The sequence below is a fragment of the Frieseomelitta varia genome, unplaced genomic scaffold (assembly GCF_011392965.1).
Source record: "Frieseomelitta varia isolate USP_RPSP 00005682 unplaced genomic scaffold, Fvar_1.2 scaffold_867, whole genome shotgun sequence".
Lineage (NCBI taxonomy): Eukaryota > Metazoa > Arthropoda > Insecta > Hymenoptera > Apidae > Frieseomelitta > Frieseomelitta varia.
The window spans coordinates 7,508-31,888 of NW_025110664.1; the positions used below are offsets into that span (position 1 = coordinate 7,508).

Genomic DNA, 24,381 nt, shown 5'->3' on the forward strand with positions numbered 1-24,381 from the left:
GATTTCGAATGAAACTCGTTGAAAAATATGGTGAGTTTATTTGAACTTTCGATTTTGTGCGATTATTATTTCTGTATCGAAGAACATTCTTGCAACTAGTTAAACGAGTCACTCAATTTTCGAAATAGTCACTCGGTTTATCTTTTTAGATAAACTAACTCTGTGCCGATTCTATAATTATGTGTATGCATCTCAAACTTTGTATACATCGGAATGTCCAAAGACAATATTTTTCAAAAGGTTTGTTATTTGCTTGTGCTTGAACCCAAAATACAAAAATCTAAATATACATTCTCCGTGAGCAGAAAATAAATAAAAGGTGATGTTCAGCTACAAATTCATTCTTGTTTGCAACAAAAAGATGTCGACGAAAATATATAATATTCATTTACGAGCATTGAGAGCATCTGCAAATTTTCATATAAATTATTTTTCTCTCAAAAAAAAAACTTGAGATTCTCGAACTTTCATCTTTAAGATTCTCAAACTTTTCATTTATCTTTTCATTAAAAAAAAAAAAAGGAAAGAGGCAGAGTAATAGTTAAATACGTGCTTCGTGCCTTACGTAGAATTGCAGGATATTTTTCTCTAAGGTATAATATTTTCTTTAAAAAAAATAAAAATATAAAAAAAAGACGGAAAGGGGGAAAAAAGTATAGATGTTCCAATTAAAAAACGGTTGCGTGCCGCGTGAACTTTCGTGTTTTTCCTAGTAGGTAGACCGGCGTGGTTCCCCCCACCTAGCGAAGCTTTTTCCTCGATCGAGGCGCGCACCGATGGAGAAATGCCGCCTCGCCGTTTTACTCGTCAGTCGAGAATGGCGTAAGCTTCCGACCGGACGGCCTTTCCGATCGGTGAACACGCTGAAACGCTTCTCTTTTTTTTCTTTTCTTTTCTCTCGCGTGGTCCGCGAAACGGCGAGTTCCCCATTCCTCCTCCACTTCTTTTTTCCATCCATCTCGATCCATCTCTCCCTTCGTTTTTTTTTTTTTTTTCTTCTCGATCGGTGTGTGTCATCGACGAACGAAAGTTGCCGGTTTGAAACCTCGATTTTACATTCGAAGTGCCTCTCTTTTTACATTCCGCTTGTCACGTTGGTTGTCTGAAAAGGAGAAAAAGATTTTTTTTTTTTTTTTTTTTTCGAAGAACAAACAATCGAGTTACGATACAGTGACGTAGAGTGCCTGTGCCTTTTCTAACCGACCTCTCCTTGGTCCCGCGAAGTCGAAACTTTCGCGAATTCGACGAACCTCGTGATCCAGTGAAAAGCAACGAGTGGACCCGGTGATAAAATAACTGGTACCCCGGTTTTCCAATTGGAGGGTAAATAGATGAATCGAGTGATCGTGCACCGGTTGAAAAATTGAACGCAACGTCGACCTGTAGAGTTATTTCTTTTTTTCTTTTTTTTTTTTTTTTTAAACGTTCGTCCAACTTCGCGCGCTTTTCGAAGCGTCGAAAAGCATCGAGGTTCCTTGAACGCGGTTGAAGAGGAACGTTGGAAAGTGATTGTTGTCGTCTGGGGCAACGTGGTCTTTCGAAAGTCGCGATTTCGTTACCGTTCGACACCTTGAATCCACCTAGGCGAAGGTGGTCGATCGCTGCGAAGGATTTCTCGCAACCTTGACCCACTGGGGATCAATCGGCTGCTACAATTATAAAACACGTATACGTCGATACTTCGGATCGAAGCCTTACGGATATTTTTCACATCGGGCGAGGAAATATGGAACGGTGAAGTTGAAAATACGAGACGGTGATCGGTGACTCGGCAGAGAAGCATTTTTGTACGGTGTATAGAAGAAATATTCCCTCGTCGAACGATGCTTTTCATTGTGCAGATTGGACACGGCCCCTCTGGTAGTCGTCGATGAATAGACTCGCAACTGTTCATTCTTTGGTTTCTTGGAAACGTCAGATGAGACTTCTACTATGCGAAGACATGACTTCTGGTGCTCTTCAAGGTATTTCGTCAATTTGTGCTTGTATTGGCTAGTTTGAAAATTGTCGCGTGCTTGTTAAATTCCGTGGTCTTGTGTACAGGGTGAATCGGAAAAAAGGGTTCGCAACTTTTGGGATAGATGGCACTCGCCGAAACATGAAAAAAAAAAAAAAATAAACATGAGTCGTGTTAAAATTAAAAATTAATAATTTAAAGGTTATAAACGATATTTTTGTTTCGATTGAAATGCTTGTGAAAAAGAATACATCCGGAGAATCGTTGAAAGAGTACGTAATTCTTTAACGCGAAGGTGTCAAACGTGTATGAAGAAATGGAAGGAGGGCACATAGAAAACGTACTGTAATCAGAAATTATAAGGTGAACCATCATTTACGTACAATATGACAGCTCTCGAAGCGAAGAAATTCATTTCTTCAAACCGAAACGAAAAAATTTATAACATTGAAACTATTAATTTTTCGACCCTTGTTTATCAGGAATTTTTTTTTTCATGTTTCGGCAAGTACTATCTAGAACCCTGTTTTCTATTCATCCTGTACAGACTTATGACTTTGGTCTAACATACACTTTACAACAAGCAGTAAAGTCAGTTATATTCTAAAGAAAAAAAAAAAAAAGTCAGAAGCAGGACATACGTGCAATTAATTAATATTCCCATCGATCGTGCAACTTCTTCTAACGTCCCAGTTTCTTCTGGCAAATTAAACAAATTTGCGGCGACGTTCGCGAATCATCGCGTACGATAATCTCGACAATTTGTCAGGATCAATATCTGCGAGAGGGGGGGTTGAGAGGAACTAAAAAAGAGTTCATTGTAACGCGCGCGATCGATGAAGACAAACACGTTAACACGTCGCTGCCTCCAACACTAGACTCGGTCTCGTGCTTGAAGCCACCACATTGGCTGAAACGGCGTGCCACGCATGTCGAGAATTTTTTTTCCCAAAATCGCAATATTTTCTCAATAGTTTTAAGTATATTTAAATATAACCCAGGCAAAGCATAATAAATTTATTACTTCTCAATAATTTCCATCTAGTGATATACCGACGAGTTCAAAAAGAATGCGAGGAATTGTTGTATAGGGGTTTGGTCACTCGTTACGGTCCGCAATCAGTTGCCAGCGCAAGTGGTTTAATCTCTTGCGCTGGAATGAGAATTTTTTTATCCCAAAATTGCAATATTTCCTCAGTTTGAAGTATATTTAAGTACAACTCAGGCAAAGCATAATAAATTTATTACTTCTCAATAATTTCCATCTAGTGATATACCGACGAGTTCAAAAAGAATGCGAGTAATTGTTGTATAGGGATTTGGTCACTCGTTACGGTCCGCAATCAGTTGCCAGCGCAAGACATTTATTTTTCGTTCCTTCTCGGATATCGTAATCGGTAACAATTCGACGATTTATTAATCACGCCTCTTCAATTAGACCAAACGCGATCGAGTGTCGAAACAAATGAAAATAAACTGGGACTTATTGTATTTAACTTAGTGGTAGATGTTGTACGAAGACGAGGCGTTTCGTTCGGCGTGTGTTTTAGCGTACACATGAATTCGTAATACAAGAATTCGTAATTGTAAGTAATCACCTCTCGATCATTCGTCGGCTCGAGAGTTGCGAATTTGATCGAATACTGCAAGAGACGCGAACCGATCAAAAATACGACGGTGCCAGATCGTGGATCATGGTCGAAAGACGGAATAAATTCGCGTAGAAGTAGAAGTCGGTGTGTAGATACGATTGGCAATCGGCCAATCGTGATATCATGAATGTATGCATCGTGCGTACTGGCTGTGTTTTCCAAATGAGCTTCCGTCATGCGGGAAGGGGAGGAGGGGATACTTTCGTTTCGCAATGAAACTTGTAAAACGTTAGACGTTGGGACGAGCGTATTTTCGTTCGGTGCCCCGTTTCAGTCCCCTTTCTCGAACTTCCAATCCGTATATTGTAATCTCACATCGGGCGAACGTATAACGTTGAATCTGCCAGTATCAGGACACGCTTCACAATTCAGATATTCCAATATTTGAATGCGGGAATCTACTTCGGTTCTACCATTTAAATAGTGTAGTTACGGAGAGCTGCTCGAATTCTATTATTTGAACGGTAGATTCGCATCCGAAGATACTATTATCTGAATAATGTATTCTTCCGACAGTGTGTGGTGTCAGAAAGGAAACGCAGGACTAAAGAAGCTAACCGCAAGATATTTCAAGAGAGCCAGAAGTTCGTGATAAAAACTTCCGCAAAAATTGCGCAATTTGCACCGATAACTGATAAAATTCAACTCGCACGTAGCCAAATACTCGTCGCGTACGCGAATTTATGAAAATATGAATTTGCACAGATAACTGCTGGCCCACTTATCAGGAACAGAGGCAATGTCTAATCACCTACGTATTTCAACTACGTGTCTAATCGTTAGATTAAAAAGAAAAAAAAAAAAAAAGGCAGACTTCAAATGAAACGGAGCGCTTATCTCTTGAACGAAACGCATTGTTCGCATTAACTCGTGGTCAGAAAATAGCATTTCATTAGACGATAAGTTTAGAATGGTTATTCATCCGTCATGCGGATGGAAGTGAATCACCATGTTCTAACTGGCGATCGAGACATCTTCCGAAATGTCGTTTTTTTTCGCTCGTACTGTTCTTTCCGTTTCCTTGTACATTCGTTGGTTGCTTCTTCCGTTGTCTCTTCGTCTTGGATTTTCAAACGTTTCTAGAGACCTATCCTTCTTTTTTTCCCAACCCTCGTTTCGAAACAAACGTCTTGAACGACCTACGAAAATATCCTGTACTCGTATCTTGTTTCCAATTCAACCCTGTTCGACCTTTATTTTCGGAACAGCCGCGTGAAAAGATTGGAAAACGAAAGATGTCAAGAAGTTCGGAGCCGAGCGCGAGGATTAGCCCGAGACCGTGCGTCTTCCAACCAAAAACTATTTCCGAGTCGATAGTTGCACAATCGGGCAATATTAACTCGGGATCATGGTCGTTCTGGCCGTATTAGTCATTTATACGACCGCTTGATGATGTTACAGCCGATTGTGAGTACTGGCCAGATATTGTTAGTTCATCGGTTTTACGGTTCCAATTCTCACGTGGAACAGTCGTTCCAGTTGTGGAAATTTTCATTTTTTTTTCTCTTTGTGGTTTTTAGCTTGAAAGAAAAATTATTTGTATTTATAATTATTATATTAATTAATATATTATTTATGTTTAATATATTAATTAATTGTTATTAAAATTAATTTATAATTATCATAGATGTTTCTTGCTACAATGACGACGAATAAAGGTATATTGATTTTCATGATAGGCTCGATAGGATTCAATGAAGAATTTACAAACTTTGTTATCAGAGTTAACACAAGGCACTGTTAGCTTTTGTACATGTGTAAGTATTTAAAATTCTATCGTTATCCTAGATCGTTGGGACATAAAGTTTCCAGTGGATCTCTCGCATGTGACTATACACAAATCTCTGAAATTAGAAGCGAAAACCTGGGACGTCGTGCGCACGTGTCAGCAAACAGGTGGTGCTTACGTTTCTACGTACGAGTGCATTTTGATACTATTATTCGACAAATAAAATTTCTCTCTTTTCTCATAAATCATAGGCCAGTTTTTTTTTTTTTTAGTAACAATCAAAGTTATTAATTTCTGTTGACATCTATTCTATATATTTCAGTAACGTTTCGCAACATCAAGGCCTAGCAATTTGTCACGTATCAGCATCCACGAAGTTATCTAAAATGATGTTTGCATGGAGCGTCACGTTCGAAAAACCTCTCGACGACAGATAACACCTGTACAATACCTGGTCTTATTGTCGAAGTTTGAAGTTAGTGGAAGGTTGGGAAACGTTGAGAAAAAAAAAAAGTATCGGGCCGTGGTGACAGATCCGACGATGCGTCGTTCACGAGAGAGGTGAAAGGTGAATTGTTCGAGGTCGGTGTGAGTTGCCGGCCACGCTTCCCGAAACGGCAAACGATGACTGAGCATTTATGGAGTATTAACGCGTAAATCGTTATCTCGACTGTTTTATAACCCACGGTGTTTCGCGTTATGATATTTGCAGCGACGTGTGAGATACCTATGCTCCTTATCGTCGTAAAACATTTGTCGTGGCGATACGTGTGAATAATACAATTTTCCGCTCCCTCTCCAATTTATTTGAGCGATCTCCGCTCGACAAACACCGCGTGGTGCGTTTTACTCGTCTACGAGTGGCGAGAAATTCGAAGGGGGAACGTTCGTTACGTTCTCGTTTCTCTGTTTCGTTTTATGGCCGAAAGCGTACGTTTGTACGTTTGTGGCGTGGCGTACGATTGATAATACGCGAGAGATGATGGATCACGTGTGTCAGCTGAGGAGCTTGCACGGTATGTACATAGTGTTACAGTCGGTATAGATAGGATTCATTTCTGTCAACGACGAAATTAATTCGAGACTGGTGGAACTTTTACAGTGAAATTGTTAGAAAATGGGTTATTCTGTTTCTGGAACTTCTCTAGGTGTGAACCGCAAGAGATCGTTACGATACAAACTGTCGTATACACGTGTGTCTCACCTTGCTAATTATATTACACTACACGAGTACTCGTGTACTAAAAATTAACACTGATACACGTTTAAATGGAAGTGAAACGAAGACCCCTATTTTAAACCTTTACACGATTATCAGCTTAATCAGATTATTGTTGTCGTAATTCGTTAATCAAATCTTTTATTAAAATGTACAGTCTGTCTTCAGTCTACTATACGCATAAAGTCGATATCGAATATTTTTTCCTTTTTAAATTACGATGACTGGAACAAAGTTACTATGTATAATTGAAATACAGAAATAATCACTGAAATAGAATTCCTGATTCAGATTTGATCAGAGTTAAGTGATTTGAAATTAAATTGATTTCATTGAGCATCAACTGAAAGAATATAATGTGTATGCAACTGTTTTATATCTAAATTAACCCCATGGCGACCTTCGTATCTCGTTGTGTATTTTTTTCACATATCATCGACGTTTGATATGAAACTATGCACTCTTTGTTTATATCATACTCTCGGTGCAGTTTATCGTATGAATTAGTTTGTCATACAATTGCTGATTGCGCATCGTTATGGATAACATTACTCGATCACTGCTTAATGTAATGTAATGTAACCATCGCTTTGATTGCTATTGTTGTAAGCTTCTGAATCATTTGATATAGTATTTGTAGCTGTTTCAACCGTTTATCAAAGCTTGTAGATGATTTCTCATTCCAAGAGTCAACAGAATTTTAAATCTAAGGCATTGGAACAATCGATCCGTCGATTTCTTTCAGGTCGATCCGAATAATTACGAACGGTATCAGAAATTAACTGGAGATCAGTCGTATCAAAATGACTCAAATAACCAATCGATAAATATTGTTGTTTTCTCAAACAATAATTCCAATTTTTTGACCTTGCGTGAATATCCACTCCTTTCTTTGTGTCTTTCAACTAATCCTACGTCAAACTTTCTCGTCTGTGTGTTCATTAATCTGAAATTATTTGCTCTTTTCTATCGAGCCTACCCTTCTTCTCTCGATTGCTCATACACGCGTATCGTTAACCTCATTATTGCATCGATTTCATCGCGTCTTCTCCGTTTACTGCCATAAACTACATTCGTGGGAATCGTCATAAATCGACATACTCGTTGATAACATTTTGACCACTTATAAATCCCATCGACTTCTCGATTTATTCCTGCAAAGCAGCAGATCGATTCGTACATGTGATTTCAAATATTTGACCACCGGTGGAAAGAGCTTTCGGTATTGATCCAACTCTATAATTTCTTACGACCGCTACTAATAATACGTGGTCACCTACAGCCCTGTTATTTGTTTTAATACAAACGGATTTAAAGGCAGAGAGAGTTAAAGGAATAATTTCGTATCCAACTTCGAGGGTATACATGCTCGTTTTAATGTTTAATGCAACTGATCGAAGGTGGTGTCTTCTCGTTTCCTGTTTTCTTCTTTTCTTTTTTATTTTAGCTGCCAGTTTCTCTATTAATTCGTGCTTGAAAAAAATATTCACCGATTAATATTCGCACGTAGTTACGAAAGTCGAAAGTCGTGGAAAGAAACAAATTCCTCTTGTTTCGAGTATGTTATTCGAGCATGCTGAAATCATGTGCAACGCTCGCAAAGCCTCAAGTTGCAGATTACATTCCGCACACAGCGTATACGGCGTTAACTCAATTAACATCTCAGGGAGGATAAAGCATACGTTAAACTCTCATTCATGCCGATAGCTGAAACCTTCGAACGTCATCGCAAACAACCTGTAACACGAACATCCCCAAAATAGCGAGCAGATTCGACGTTTCTCGAAGGAAGCTTTCCTCTCTTTCCAAGCTTCGAGATTTTTAACTATTTTCAAAAAAAAAAAAAAAAAGACTGGATAACGTCTCAAATTCATAGTTAATCTTCGCAAAATAGATCTTTTTTTTTTATTTTTTTTTTTTTTTCGATACATTTTTACTATTCATACTTTTGTAACGTGTAAATTTCTATTATTATTTCAAATAATGGTATAATAGTAATTTATTTACTCTGATGATATAGAAGAAAGTCGTACAATTTCGTAGATTTATCCCGAAAATCTTTTAGAAAGTAAAGAAACGAAAAAAGGAAGAAAATAGTAGATAACAAAAGTATGGATTTTTCGTGTAAATATTTGTCGAGCGCTGTAGAATTTCGGAAGTGGCCGTAACAAAGGCTCGCAGTTAAAGATCGATTAACACCGCTCTCACCACGTCGATAGGGTTGCGAGCCCGTAGGATTGCTCCTACAGTACCGCTTTATCGGGGTCACGAGTACCGTGAGAATGAAAAACGCCCGTCAATGACGAACTTTCCATGTAGGTCGGTCGACGGTCAGTGTCGTTAGTGGCACGATTCCGCTTTTGTTGATAGCGATAGGTGCGATCCGCTGACGTTCTACTCCTGTCGTCGTGACAATATAATGCTTCTAATATTGGAATTACTCCCTTAACCTCTTGCACTAGAACGACGTGCCACGCACGTCGAGAATTTTCTATTCCAAAATTGTAATATTTTCGTAGTTTCAACTATATTTAAGTAAAACAAAATAGGCAGAGCAAACAGTAAATTTATTATATTCAGTAATTTCTATCCAGTGATGTCGTCGCGACGAGTTCAAAAAGAAAGCGACGAATTATTGTATACGGTTTGGTCACTCGTTATGGTCCACAATTAGTTGCCAGCGCAACATGGTTAAAAAGCGGTATTGAAAGTGACCAACGTTTCAAGAGTGGCAATCTTGGTCCAAATTTTCCGTTTTTCCATGGTACCAATTGAAAATAACTTGGATCTAATGTTAAACGTAGATCGTATCTGTTTTATGATCAAAATAATAAAGATTATAATATAAATATATTTTGGAGTAACTTTTTGTTTGAAATTCATGCTTTGACACCCAATTGATTAACCTTTACGAAACCTTTCACCTTTGAAAGATAAACTTCAAAAAAAAATTTTTTTTGTACTTTTGCTTTGTACTTTCTATAATATTTTCAAAACATTTTTCGGGCGTATTCTTTTCGAATTTAAAAAAATTGATAGTATAACATTAGGAATAATTCAACACATTCGAGGCTAGAGTCTATGAGTTGATTGATTCATCAATCTTCGTTTCATATGTATGTGTCTATACGTACATATTACACTTTCTATAGTGCTTTTAAATTCGGATATGTTGTAATAAATAACTAAAGATTATAAAGATAATTCGGCGGATTATTGTACCATTCAGCGCATTGATTCCAATCAACTGGTGTTCCAATGAATCACTGATGACCTATGATATTTATAGGAGGCGGAATGATTTTCAAACAGACGAGTACGCGTTGTTCGGTTCGATATCAGTTAAAACAATCGAGCGAAACGGAAGAAGAATGAAACCGTGAAGAATTTAACACAGTAGGAACTTCTTACTATCAAATATTCACATGTAATTTTTTTCATATAAATTCAATACTTTCTTCAGGTGTAAATAACTCTTAATGAATAGCATTTGGTTCGTAACTGTTGATTTGTGATCACATATTTAATTTATTATCACGCGAAAATAATAAACGGCTTCGAGGATTGAACTTCGTCAGATATTATTCAAAAGAAAATAATATCGACTGTGAAATCGTCATAGCAGTATCGTATTTCGTCGCAATTCGTAATAAACTTATATGGCGACAAAAAGTTTCCTGCGTTATTAATGCAACTCCTTTTTACGTACGTACGAACACGTCAGATGTGAGAAACTTTACTATTAGAATCCAAGGATACATACATGCATAAAAGAATAAGATTGCAGGCATGGCGACTTTGCTTCGATTGACCGCTAAGCTCGTTGGTTCTTATGGATCAGTCGTGTGTAGTTCTGACCCATTGCCCTTCGGCTTTCATATCCCACATGCTACACGAATTGCGTGGTTGCTTAAAAGTGTTACTGACGATGATGGAGGTGATGTAAATTATACACTCCTTTTATTATATTATTTTATACTTTCCGTACTTTCATGAAAATAATACTTATGAAATTGACAATTTAAATATAAAGTCCAGTCATTAGTAATGTACACACGTCGTTGATGTTTCATTTCTAAATGAGGATTTACCATTCTTCTGTTGCAGCGTGTGTCCGCAAAGTTCAGTGTGGGAGGGGGTAAGTGAAACTTGGCGACGAGCAGGAAGGGTGTTCTCGGACACCGAAAGCTGGGGCACCCTGACGAGGAGGTCCTGGAGGAGGAGGTGGGTCGCAGGAGAGAGGAAAGAAAGGAGGTGACCATCCACCCCACATGGACGCCACCCCCAAAGGACCCCCCGTACCCCCCACACCGGATATCCTGTCACCATTATTTAGCCGCAGAATATCCGACCTGAACGTAAGGGCGCCGTTCTTCTCTGCCCTGCATCAACGTCCTCAACGTTCTCGTCGAATATCGAGACATCCGACACTTGATGCACGTCGTACGACGGAAACAACCGCCCACGTCGCGTCATCATTATCTTACACGTGCCTCAATTTCTCTCGTCTTTTTCGCCGTAAATTGAAACAATTGCCGATTCTGTATCTCCACGTCCTCGATAATAACAACAATCATCAACCTGTTCGGCCACGAAAGTCGAACATCCGGCCACTCGGTGTAGCATCAGTTCTAACGTCGAGGAACCACACTCGTTTCCGGTGTCCATTAGCAAGGACCATTACCACCGTCGGTTCGGAAACAACAGCTCCGAGGACGGGAGAGAAGGCGACAACGCCCGTAACGATATCGCAATCGCCAAACGAAGGCAGCAGGAGGTCGTTTTTTACCCCCGTTTTTACACCACGGCGATCGTGCCGTAGATTTGATGCATTTTTTACAAGACCAGCCGCGAAGCGTCTCCAAGCCGTGGAAGTACTTTTAACAGGCGTCGCATCTCGCGCGAAACATATCTACAGACTCCGTCCAAAAGCGCCTAACTCCGAGCTGCAGCCTAATAGATCACGCAAACAATGTCGCGCAGCGCTGCCACGCGTCCTATGCAAGGTAAGTAGTGCCTTAATTAATTGATTAATGTATATCTCTCTAAATAGAAGACACGTAATCCACGGTACAGGTTGATCGCAATAAAGGTGTGTAAAAAACATTTGCTCGATGATTCTCATTTGAAACGGTGTTCTGGTACGAGAACGTGCAACGCCGTGCGAGAAGTCTTAAATTATCCGGAAGGAAAGGAATAAAAGACTTTTGCGTAATATCGTATGTAAAAAGTAATCGGAAGATGCAGCGCGTGATGTATCGTCGCCTTTGTTACAATACCGTTTCGCGAATGTTTAAATGATTGACAACTCCCTCTACAAATCATATTCAACATCTAACCAATATCGCGATATGTAAAAACATCGTGTCGCGCGAAGTATTTCCGTATTTCCGTAGTGTGTTTCGCGCTTAAATCTCGAAAGGGTTACAATTCGAAGGGTTTAATTGTTTTGGCAATCGCTAACGTAGCAATCCTCTTTACCCCCGAACGGTGGATGTTTCCCGACAACGACGAACGTGGTGGTTGTTGCCTTGAAGTATTCACGGCACCACCGGCGAGGTGACTCGTGGCGCCGTCAGGGGACGACGCCTTGAAGTCTCTCGACGATCATCGAACAATACCTCGTTCGACGACTCGGGTCTTCGTTGTACTGTTCGAAGTGCAAAGCACGCCGTCGTGCAACGGCACCCTCGTGCAGTGCGTGAGAAACGTGAGATATATATTACGCGGTGTGTTACACGACGTGTGAATCCCGGTTCCTGTAAATCCGTGATACGGCGATCCGCAAACGGTGGCACGTAATTCCACGTTGAAGAGGTGTCAGGCAGAGATAATGGTTATGGTGACGGTAGTGCTGACAGTGGCAGAAAACATAGGATGCCGGTGGTGCCCGATATGTTCGACAATCGTCGAAACGATAGACGGTGGTGCCCGCCCAACACGCACCAATTGATCGATTTATCGTAGAAATCGCAAAAAACGTGTGTTGTATCTCGATCTATTCGTTGCTGTCATCGTCGACATTGCGCGACATTCCGCTGTGGATTTCTATGTGGTTAAGTTCCCTCGTATACGTATCTCGAAGGGAGCATCTTCATCGAACTATTGATTAACCGTGGCGATTAACGTTTCGCACATTCTCTTTCTTTTCTTTTTTTTTTTTTTTTTCCTTTCTTTTTGTTCGTCCTCCCCGGTACGTGAGTCGAGAAGCGAACGGTTTTTTCCTCCACTAGAGAATTTCACGTCAAACGGCCTCGATATGTTCTCTCGTCAACGACGATCGTTATAACGACGTCGCCCTCGTCGACGCGGGCGCTTCGACCGCCCGTACCCTTGCACTGACTGCGAAAACAACGAGGTAACCTGATTCCCTTAAGAAAGAAAACGAAGGTCGTACGTTGCTGTAGAAAACAACAACAAAAAGAAAGAAAATCGTGATCATCCATTAACGTCGAAAATTAGGAAACTCGTTTGTTCGCTGGATGTTTCGATCCAATTACCAGTTTATATAGCACGGGAATCAACGAAACAACGAGGAATCGATACGATCAAACGTTATATGTCGATGACATTTTCCATATCAGATGTAGTGCCGGTAATCGGTCAGAATGATCAACGATGTCAGTCGTCTGATAAATACGTACGTTTAACGTTGTTGAAACGTTGCTTGGTTAGACGTTTAAGCGGCTGCGAGGTATCAACTACCTAAATTAGAATAGTTAGAATTGTCACGCACGTTGATGGATACAATTCTTTCTTTTTTTTTTTTTTTTTTTTTTTTTTTTTTTTTTNTTTTTTGTCCACGTGTATGTCGTCGTCGTTTCTCACGTACATGTTAATAGAAACTACTTTTCCATAGACAAACGATATTCGTTCGGAATGGTTGCCTGTTTATCGTCTTATAGCCGTGCATTTGGAACATGGTCAGACGCGCGTTATTAAATTCTTTTAAAACAAGGTTAGTTGCCCGTCTATTTTAGCATTTTACATCGATGGTGTAATACAAAAGAAATGAAATGGGTATAACAGAGACTCAGGATATCGTTCGAGCACCTTTGACGCCAGTGACGGGTGCCCATTTAGCAATTTCCTAAGCAAATGTAAATCTATCCGTAAATGACTTGCTTGCGGTCGCTGACGATTATTGTGGGTGATATTCTTACCTTCTTATTATGCTCCGCGACGTGTTGAAACATATAACCTCGATAAAAAAATATGCGAGCATTAAACTCAGATATTTAATGAAAAAAATATTTTGTTGATATGATTGTATTGTACAAGAAGTGATTGAAATTAACTTATTTTTAATTCTGAACTTATCGTTAAATGTAACGATACTACGCTTCTAGATTAACGTTTATTTAATTTTACACGTTGAAAATTAATATTTACAAATATAGAAATATAGATGGTCAGATTGTAATCTCGCATTTTCTCTATTATTTGATAGTTGCGTTTCCTGCGCGAAATTTCAAGAAATTGAGTCATTACGAAGCGTTTAGCCTCGGGAACCTGACTCGCAGCTATCATAGTCCGGAAATATCGAAACGAAACGCCGCGTAAAATAAATATTTCGCACAGTATTATTAATTTGCCTCTCTTATCCATAAATGAATAGATGCGCGATAATAAACTAGGTACGAATAACGCCAACCAGCACACGCTGTGGCGGACGTACACATATGTGTACCTATGTGCAAAAAAGAGTGAAAATAAATTAACTCAACACTCGAGTGCTATAACACTACATAAATTAATATAATCAATTGTAAAGCTTTTTAAATTATACGAAGGAAATATTTTATTTAATAACTCTTCTCTCGTTTTATCTTTTCCCATTAAATATACGATAGCCAATCAATATTTAAATAATTCTATAACTGTAGATGATTGTGCAATCGAATATTTCTACGACATCTAGATAGAGATGCGTCTGTTTCGCCCAATAAATATTATACAAATAAGTAGTACTTCATCTTGGATATATCGCTGCATATCTGTATATTTTCACATGTTCGAATTTCCAATAAATACACAAACATGCACATCCGCAGTCTACGAATCTCCAGAAGAAAATCGTAATCGCGAATCGAACTGTAAACGACATCGCAACGATTATACGTACGTACATGCAATTTCGAAGGATTGCAATTCGCGGAGGATTCATTTGTACTTCTATGTCTTCATTGCCGTTTTCTTGCATGAAAACTCGCTAAACTCGTTATGCCATGGTGATGGTGCCTGTAACAGCGTGCACGCTGAAATTCCTCCGCCAACGGAGAGGAAACGCGTGTAACTCCATTGCGTTTGTCATTGGAATCGCGGTCTCCTTTTGTATGTCCGTCGCCTACCGCTTTTTGAGACTTTCCAAACTGTCTTTACCTTCCCGTTCTCATTAACGTTTCTCGTTCGCCTCTCATCGGCGAAGAAAGAAAAGTGAGAAGCCAAGATAAGAGAAAATTTCTTCCTTCTCTCTTTCGGATCATTTGTAAAACCAAAAAAGGAGGAGACGAGAGGAAAGGGAACAAGGCAAGGCAAAACGAAGTCTTTGTATTCAGCCGCCGCGAAGATGCAATTAAACGGATATTTCTCGTTGATATCGATAACTCGAACTAGCTGGATCAGTGCCAACTATCGGATTTAAGACCGACCGCTTTCACGGTGGAAAAAAGTTTGCAAATGATATTTGCTGTTACTCGGCAATGTGCTTTGACGCCGTTATCTTACGTGTGGCTAGCATGAAACGTGAATTATATAACAATCGTACACGCTGGAAAAGTCTTATGTTGCGCGATCGAACTGATAAATAAGACGTGTTATTATTGATTCCCTGTGATGGATAGAGCGAAACGATAAATTGAATTTTTATTCCTCTTTTCGTACGTGTATACATATATAAACGCATATAGACAATTATATATACACATAGATAGAATTATATATAGACAATTATATATATTTGTGTATGATAACGAAAAGAATCGTGGGAATTCTTGTTACTTCTCATCGTCTTTCTTTTCTTTTTCTTTTTTTTTTTTTTTAGCGTAATAGGTTTACACGCGGTGTCGACACGATTTCTCATTTTTCAAGAACCAATTTACAATCTGCGGAGAGCCTTCTCGAACTCCCGAGTTTATTTCTGAGGTGAAAGTAACGTGATAGAAGAAGGGCGTGGAAACGAGATCCTCTCCTAGCTTTTCCCCATTATCATTGGAACGGCGAGAGGCTGTATTTTCAGAGGCAAATTTCAAGTGAACCCCTTCTAAAACGAATCGTAAAGAATCTCGTTGCAAGTTTGCAGCCGTTTGTTGCGGTGGTTGGTTGCAGGATTAACTGTCAGAGATTCGAGAGTTTAGAAATCTTCGATCATTTCCGTTTCACGAGTCATTCGATGCATCTTATAATATACTTTTTAGGGTACTTGTACGCTAACGATGCATAATATACCGACATATCGCGCCGTTTATTAAATTATAATTACAGCACTCGCGTGTCATACGACGTTAATAATAGATCAGAGTGTTTTAAAAATGTTTTGCCTTGCTAACGCCTACCACGCAACAAGTACAAGAAAGAAAAAAAAAAGATTACCCATCTCGTACACTGTCTTGTACACTTATTGTTAGAAAAGAAAAGGGACGATAAAAGTCCGTGAAACGATCAATTTGTTTTGAGCAAAGGATCCCCGTCGTATCTGCGTTCCGTTTTTGCATCAATATTTAAGACTGCAGAGCAAGGGCGTGTATTTTGATTTCACATAGACGAAAATATATCGGGCGTGTCCGGCCATTGGAAAAGAATTTCGAAGGCAATCAGCAGATTGTTCGTAGAGAGGGATGACGCGGCATAAAATCACATTATGAAATCTTATAATTGATCCAGTTGAAAACCTTCGAAAGGTACCTAGACAAGGGATCTAGCGTCTAATCAGTTATCGCTTAAACCCATCTGGATATTTGCTTCTCGCCCATAGGCTATAATTCAATAGAAAAAAAAAGTGAAATGAACAAAATTTACAGTGGTTTTGCTTTTTATTGATCTTTAATCAGTTGACTGCGTTCGACTGTGTGTATACACGTCGATCCAAAATTTTATTTCGGCTGAATGACGTGTATGTTCGTCGTGTGAAATAAAAAAATTACCATTTACTATAAACACTCAAAATTTCAATAAGAAGTAATAAGAATGTCATTTGGTGAATTGCTATGTATTTTATAAAAAAACAGTTTAATTATTCTCTTTGGTATATCGGATATTCTCCGTGCAATGTATTATTTTTTACAAACTGGGTTGATTATTTTCCCCAATGCATCTGATATTCCCCGAATTGTTTTGTATTGGTAAAAATACCATACTGAAATAAACTGAATTTCTTAAAATTATTTTTTCTTTTTTTCTTTAATTTTACTTGTTTATGAATTTTATTATTTTCCGACAATTTTTAAGTTTTTAATAACAATAACAAAAACATTTCAACGACGAGTTATTAATTTTTTATCGAATAAAAGTGTAATCCTTCCTCGTTTCGCTTCACTTTTCTCGTAAAATTTTTAATAGGAGCATTTGCCCTGCGTTCGACGTGTATACTCGTCATTGCTTGATTACGCGAAATCCCGTGAGGAATTTTTAAAACTAAATTCCACAGTTAACTGATTAAATGGTAATATACAGTAACAGAATTGCCATTTGCAACACTATTAATATTCCTAGTGATAGAAGATGCTATATTCACTTGTAGAAGAAAAAAAAAAAAAGATCTATAAAAAAGTAACTGCTGTCAATTTAAATTTACAGTCCATCGAGTTGTTTACAAGAAAATGACGAATATTTTCTGTTACCGCACAAATCTACCGGAGACCGTTCAGTAGATTTACGAACGCTCTAGTGTATTATACGCGCTCACTTCCGATTTATCGTTGTTGGTGGTAACACCAACGTCGCGCGCACCAAAATAGTTTCTCGATACACATTTGCATAGACATAGTCGTCACGTATTCATAATGTTGAAATACCAGGCCGTTCGTACGTACGATAAAAGCAATTTCCGCGAAAACGTCAACAGAATGGCAACCAGTGGGCTGAGAGCCACTGGCGTCTTACGTAAGAGCCATTATCGTAGCTCTCGCGTCTTAGGAGATCGGCTGACGAAGAAGCGGTCTTCTTGCTCTTCTTCGTCATGGATTCCCTGGAAATCTCGAACCGGGCTACTATAGATCAAGACCACGGGCTGTGGCGAGTCGCTAATATTTTAAGGAGGCGTACACACCGGATATTTTCGTTCGTAGACGCCCAATGCGGCTTCGTCAAATACGCTGACATCATCCGTGTATGTGGAATCAAGGACAGGCGAAGAAAACATCGCTGTTAAAAGATTTTCGTTTGTCCCTCTCTCGATCGACAGACAGGGAGGCATTGTTAAATTAGAATCCTTCGCAATGGAAGAAATTGTATTTATCGAACGGGAAATACGCACACGTTTCGTTACTTACTGTAGTATACCTCTAGCTCTGCGTGCCTTTTATGTCACTGAGGAGTGACTGTGTGATTCAGACGTGCACGTAAGATCTTACGAGACGGAAGTTTTGTTTTCGCCACACGCAAAACTCTTTTTCTTTTTTTCCTTCTTCTTCGATATGCCTCATTTGTTCTTAATAATATCTTACTAGTTTCGTGACTAGCTTTCTTCAAATGTTTTGTTACGAAGTTTGGAACTAAATTTTTAAATTAAATCACGGGGTAGATGTGTAATTTAATATCGTAGTGATAAAAAATTCCAGGGCTAGATCGGCCGCGGTCTCGTTTAGGCGTTACATTGGAAAACAATGTGCCCGCCGAGGTTTCTCAGTTTAATGTCGATCTCCGGAATTCCCCGATAATAAATTAAATATCGATCCCATGCAACTGAGCGGTGTTCCCGCATGTCGTGCAACAAGTACAAAATTTATACGTAACCGCACACAGGCCAACGCAACGCCACGTCTGTGTACGCGCCAGCGTCTACATTCATTTTGCATATAACATTAATGATTTAATTGAGAAGCAGCTTCTAGAGATAATTGCGATGCTTGTTTGCTAGTTGTTAATCAAATTTCATGTTAGAGCATTGTGTTAAACGTATCCGATATCGTACGAAGCAACTTGAAGTGGTAATACTATTCTAGTACGGTGTAGCTTTTATTTCTTTTTTTTCTTTATTTTCTTCGATTTATTTTTAAATGCGAATAAATCCGTTTCGCACAGGTCAATGTGTTCATGACGTACGTATTTTTTCAGCGAGAATAACTTGGTATTTCTGGCCGATGTTTCGCATCGCAGTTTGCAGTGTGCGAAACTCGTTTCGAAATCGAATTTTCTAATTTTCCCACTTGTGTACCACATTTCGGCGTTGATGACAGCTTACGAACAAACGTGCAACGGCAAACGAATCCTTGCACATGCACGCAGGATCAGATGACAGGAACGATTTCTTTGCAGAAACCTCCCTTGAAACCTGGTAGGAAGCCTGCGGCCGCTACTGCAGCAGATATCGAAAAGTCGCGCCTTCTTACTGTAAAAAATTTCTCAACGACCCCGAATGTGTTTCCAGTTCTCGTCTTGGAGACATCGCGCTGATGCCGACGCACGTGACACACGATCATATCGAATCGTGTAGTTCGCAAAGTCGAAACTCAGAAACGCAGTTGGAGTAAAAGGAAAGAAAAAAGAAAAAAAAAACAGTCGACAAAGTTGTCGAAACGCTGTTTTTTTCTTTTCTTCACGAGGAACAGTGAGATTTTTACAAGTAATAGAAACAGTACGCGTTATTGCCGGGAAGAATGATGTCGTTTGAGAAAATACCCAGCCACCGAACGATCAGTAGAAGCGTGAACGCGTACATTTTGCATCGAGATTCAACGAAAACAGAGTTAACGGGCTAATGCCGTCCTGCACCTGCAATGATTCGCGAGGACGAAGAAGAGGAGGGCCCCAGGTGGAAATATGTAAGAGGCGAGGCGGACATCGTCTCGTCGGCACGGCTAAAGTGCCACGAGGAAGAAGAGGTTGGCCTTATACAAGGTTTATAGTTTGCGTAGGATAGACGATGAGCGTCGAGGTTGACACGCTGGAACTCGAGGTCTTCGAGGTGAGTCCTCCAATCCTCTCGAGGACACAACGAACGGAAGTCGCGCGATGACTTTGGCAAAAAGCACGTGGACCTGCCTCAAGTCGCAACTAATTGCATAGCGTGAGAGCGTTTTCTTGACAACACGAACAAGAAATGATCGTCGTCTTCTTCTAACATTTTGCAAATATACGATCATGTGTCTTTTTTTTTTTTTTTTTTTTTATTGAAATTCGAATATTTGTTTGTAGCAATTGAAGAGTAAAATAATTCTCCACGATTGTGATAATGCTCTTGAGCTGTCATCGTGCACTTTATTTTACTGAAGAATTTTTGGAGAATTTAGATATTGTTCAGCGAAAATTTTGTTCTTTCAAATATTCAAGACGTCTTAAATTCGTTAGTAGTTTTTTAATCGTATGTTTTTTTTTTTTTAACATCTTTATTGGATTTCCGTTCGGTGGCTCTCGTGTGCCGTTTGACGATCAGTGCACTTCTTGCGTGGTTCCCCAAGTACACTAGGATATTCCGTAAAATTAGAAAAAAATGATGTTTATGTCTTTCTAAATTTATGCTTTCGATCTTGTAGCACCGTTTTTTAAATATCCGTTGCATCAGCTCTATTGTATTTCTCTGAAATCTCGCCGTGCATCATAAATTTTATTGGAGTCTTTGAAGCATTGCCACAGTGTTATTTCTGTGTTATTTCGTGTGCGACGACTGTTTACGTATCTCAATATTAAAGTCTCATAAATTTCCGTCATCTTACCGATGTTTGTGTGCTTAACACAAAAACGCGAGGGAACTTTCACCTCGTTTTACCATTTTCAGGCGAAAAATATAGAAAAGAAAGTTAAATAGGTAGCAAGTTTGTGCAAATTCTGCTACCAATGACAAATGAGAGAAGGAAATACTTGTACACGATGATGTTACGATTCCTTAAATTATTCTTTGGTGATTTCATTGATTGGAAATAGTATATACAGTGCTTGTTTTGCAATAAAATTTTATACTATCAACTCGTCCAAAATGGCAATATAATATTAATAATCAAAACCAGAGCATCGGATTCGATTAAAACAAAAAAATAAAGATACGTCCAAGTACATCAATTGTACAGTATCATATATTAGCCTGCATAGTCGATACATGAACTACTTCGATTAAGTGTCATACCGTAAATACACATGTAGTCTAGTCTGGTTTTTCTTTGATACATAGGGTAATTCCTCTTGGAATCAGGTCGTTCCGCTGTTGTCTTTCCTACTAGAATTACAAAAATCTCGAAAGCGAAAATTAATGCGTAATTTTTCGAGCAAACCAACACGAGCATTTTTACTGATTTAGAAAATACTCTTGCCAATCGTGCTGTGCTATAGACGTACAAATTGTAAATTATAAAATAAATGAATTAATAATTGATGTAATGAAATCATCATCAAACTATTTTCTTATCATTGAACACAAACGGGAGATTAATAGCTGATGCAATGGTCAAATGGTTTTCACGCAACCCTAATAAGTTAAATAATAAATATACGTCAGCGTGTGACCATGCTCGCTAACTAAGCAGCGAACAACGTTCAAGGTAATCGTTGGAATCCGATTAACGGAAGTACAAATTGCTGCGCCAGTGGAATCCTTACGTGGTGTCGAATAATTTACCAAATTTAGTAATAGACGAAATAAATAAATTTAAAAAAAAAAAAAAATAGATATTTTCTTATAAATGTCAATTAAATCACGAATGAGAAAAAATAGCGAGGAGAAAAGTAATTTACAAATTTAGGCTTCTCTGTGGTATATTCGTGAATTGTGAAAAGTTGTAAAGTGAAGTGAGAAGTAGTGGAGTCGGTAGAAGGGTAATATTAGTAACTCTGAGGTCGCCAGTTCAAGTCTCCGTTATAGTTTCCTCTCTCATTATTACATATTTTCTCATCGATTTTTTCCACGCAAGTTTTCTAAATCTCGTTGCACATAATATCAATGTTATGTATAATATGACCAACTTGCAAGAACAAATGTAAAAATTTGAAGTGATTTTGAGCCGGTTTTGACACATTCAAAATTCGGTCAAGCATCCTTCAAACAATTTTTTTTCTTTTTTTTTAAATATAATTATAAATATAATATTTTAAATATAATTATAAAGATTGTGAAACTACCAGGACAAAAATTAGGAAACGAGAAAGAGAGAAAGAGAGGAACGTACGAAATATATTATCCTAGTAAAGAACGTAATAATCCTCGATAAATGGCGTTAAGCACAGCGACTCTGGACGGATCTGTGTAACACAATGAAAATCCGTTATACTCATTCAGCTTTACGGTCATCTGCGTGTCGCAGCTTTATTGCAAACGCCGGAAAAGTCTGTCGACTTGTATCTCACACACACTATCCATGACACATTTTTGCACGCCATTCTACTATCCCCGTACTTTTGAACCAGTTTTCAAATACGACGCTTTCTGGAGCATCGAGACAACGATGTTTAATCATTTTTCTATACCTCTCTCACCAACAATATACTTACGAACGTATGTATCGTATAGACCGGTCATAGGTGACTACCTTCGCGGAAAATGGAAACCAATCGATAGTTTCTTGCACGCGGAATAGACCACGTATTCTACGTATACAAACTTGTTCCATTCAGAGCAATCCACACGCTCCTTTCAGATTGTTTCGCCTCGATAAAACGTTCGTCATTTTGTCACGTGTCGCGCGACAACTGAATCACACTTTGAAGATTCATTTCCTTAAAAATGAGTTAATATTTTAACAGTATTTTGAAAATTCGAGTGAAACTAAATTTATTTAGGGATCGTTCAAAGCCTATTTCCAGATGCATCAGAAAGTTATTATTGTCATTCTACTGTAATAAAACAAATTTTCATTTCATTCTTCAGAATTTTTTACAGAAGTTAAAAATTTCGATCTTTCTGATCTTTCGTGTTCATTTATTACCATCTCTGCGTACTAACTTTTACTTTTCGTCATTCCCAACGAACGATTACAATTTTGATACACATTTCGTTCCACTCTTGTAGAATCCTCTAGATGGTACTTGCAGCGCAACAACACGAATTGAAATCAATTTTTTATGTTGCCTCGGAAACAAATTTAAAGAGACGTGTTTAGGGAACCTTCTTTCCACTTCGCTCAGTAGTCTTTTCTTCCTTTTCACGAAATAGACTACCTCTCCGGTAGCCTGTACATCGTCAGCTTGTTTTCCTTTCTCCTTGGTGCTGGGCAAACATCGAGGGAAAATAGAAATCGGTACCATTAATGATTCACCGTGAACACCGTCCGATTACTTTTGTTTAAATCTATTTAAATCCCTATCCTGCGCGTATTCTCTTTCGTTTCTGATTCTCAACTCTCAATCGAATCCGGTGAACAGATCTTTTCAAACGTACTCGCAATACCGCCATCCTTCTAATCGCTCCAAGATATAAACAAGTTTAAGATGAATATTCATGATCTATAATTATACGATCTGCGCTCTTGCTCGATGGCTTAACGGCTCAATTGTTCCCTTTACTGATCGGATAGGACAACTTAATTTTACGGATATCCTAAGTTTCTTACGAGAGGGGAAAAAAAAAAGAGGTATCTTTAAAGAAACGGAAGAAGGTGAAACGAGCATGTACAGGGAACCACGCGAAAGGTGTATCCGGTCGTGTTAAACGGCGTGTCCTCGACCAATCGTTTCTCGTCGCTGTCGCGAATGTCTGTAACGCAATGCTGTTGTCGTGTGATAACCAAGGTGAAGGACTGCGACGAGGCGGACAAAGCCTCGTGTACGGCGACAAAATCGGACGCGGAAGATAGCCGGAAGGGGTCGACGACTGCCGCGTCGGTGTGCAACGACGACGAGAACTCCGGTACCCGACGAAAGAAGAAGAAACGTCGGAAAACGAGGAAGAAACAGCAGCTGCAGCTGCAACAGCTGCCACAGGAATCCGCTGACAGCCAAGCGCACTCGGTGGTGAATCTGCCGTCGTCTTCCGACGAGGTCGAGGCGGTCGGCGAGTGCTCGAAGAGAGACTCGTCCAGCAGTTTAGGCGGCGCGAGCAGGCACAACACCTTGAGGGAATCGTTGCTCACCGTGCTGGGCAAACTGGTGATCTGGAAAGGCACCAGGTACCGTTCGACAACAGCTGCGTCCTCTTCGTCGTCGGCACCGCCAAATTCACCGCCCGCGACCGAGTGCATAGGCCGTAGCACATCCTTTTTTTCCAGCGGTGAGTTCATCCTCCTCCTCCCCCCCTCTTCCTCCTCTTCCACGAATCTTTCATTACACGAGTTGATCACCAACTGTGAGGAAAAACGTCCTTCGAAGCGGGGATATACGTTGATGGCGCAGAGTTGATTAGATTTGGCGTTTTCGAAGGTTTGCTTCAAAAATAAAATGGCCTTGTTACGTGATCATTGATCGTGTGATTGTTTTATGATTGAGAGAAGTCGTATCATGGATAGATTCGTTGCGCCTCTTCCGTGGCTGCTTCCCGTTATAACGACGACTTGTGCTAGAGGGGAAAAAGCTGCGCAAGAGGCACCACCTGTAGATAGCGTTGGACTAAATTGACAATGGCACTTTTTACTTCTTTTCGCGATCCAATTTTGAATTCCAACTTTGTACGAAACTGTTTTTTTGCATTGATCGGAACTTTGTACTCCTTTTCTTTTTTTCTTTTTCTTTTTTTTTTTTTTTTTTT

General features: G+C 39.2%; 1 protein-coding gene across 9 annotated transcripts in view; it reads left to right on the forward strand.

Moving 5' to 3' along the window:
• Positions 1–704: 704 nt before the first annotated feature.
• Positions 705–24,381, forward strand: part of LOC122536727 (phospholipid-transporting ATPase ID) — a 38,209-nt gene continuing 14,532 nt past the window's right edge. For 3 of the 9 annotated variants that reach the window (XM_043669331.1, XM_043669330.1, XM_043669334.1), the window contains exons 1-4: positions 706–1,964; positions 10,665–11,563; positions 19,032–19,597; positions 23,430–23,907. In XM_043669331.1, the coding sequence (XP_043525266.1) occupies positions 19,493–19,597; positions 23,430–23,907 (583 nt within the window). In that variant the 5' untranslated portion in view covers positions 706–1,964; positions 10,665–11,563; positions 19,032–19,492. Of the gene's footprint in view, positions 1,965–10,664; positions 11,564–12,138; positions 12,916–19,031; positions 19,681–23,429; positions 23,908–24,381 lie in introns of those variants that run through there. The other 6 variants (XM_043669333.1, XM_043669335.1, XM_043669336.1 and 3 more) reach the window with 5 other exon arrangements.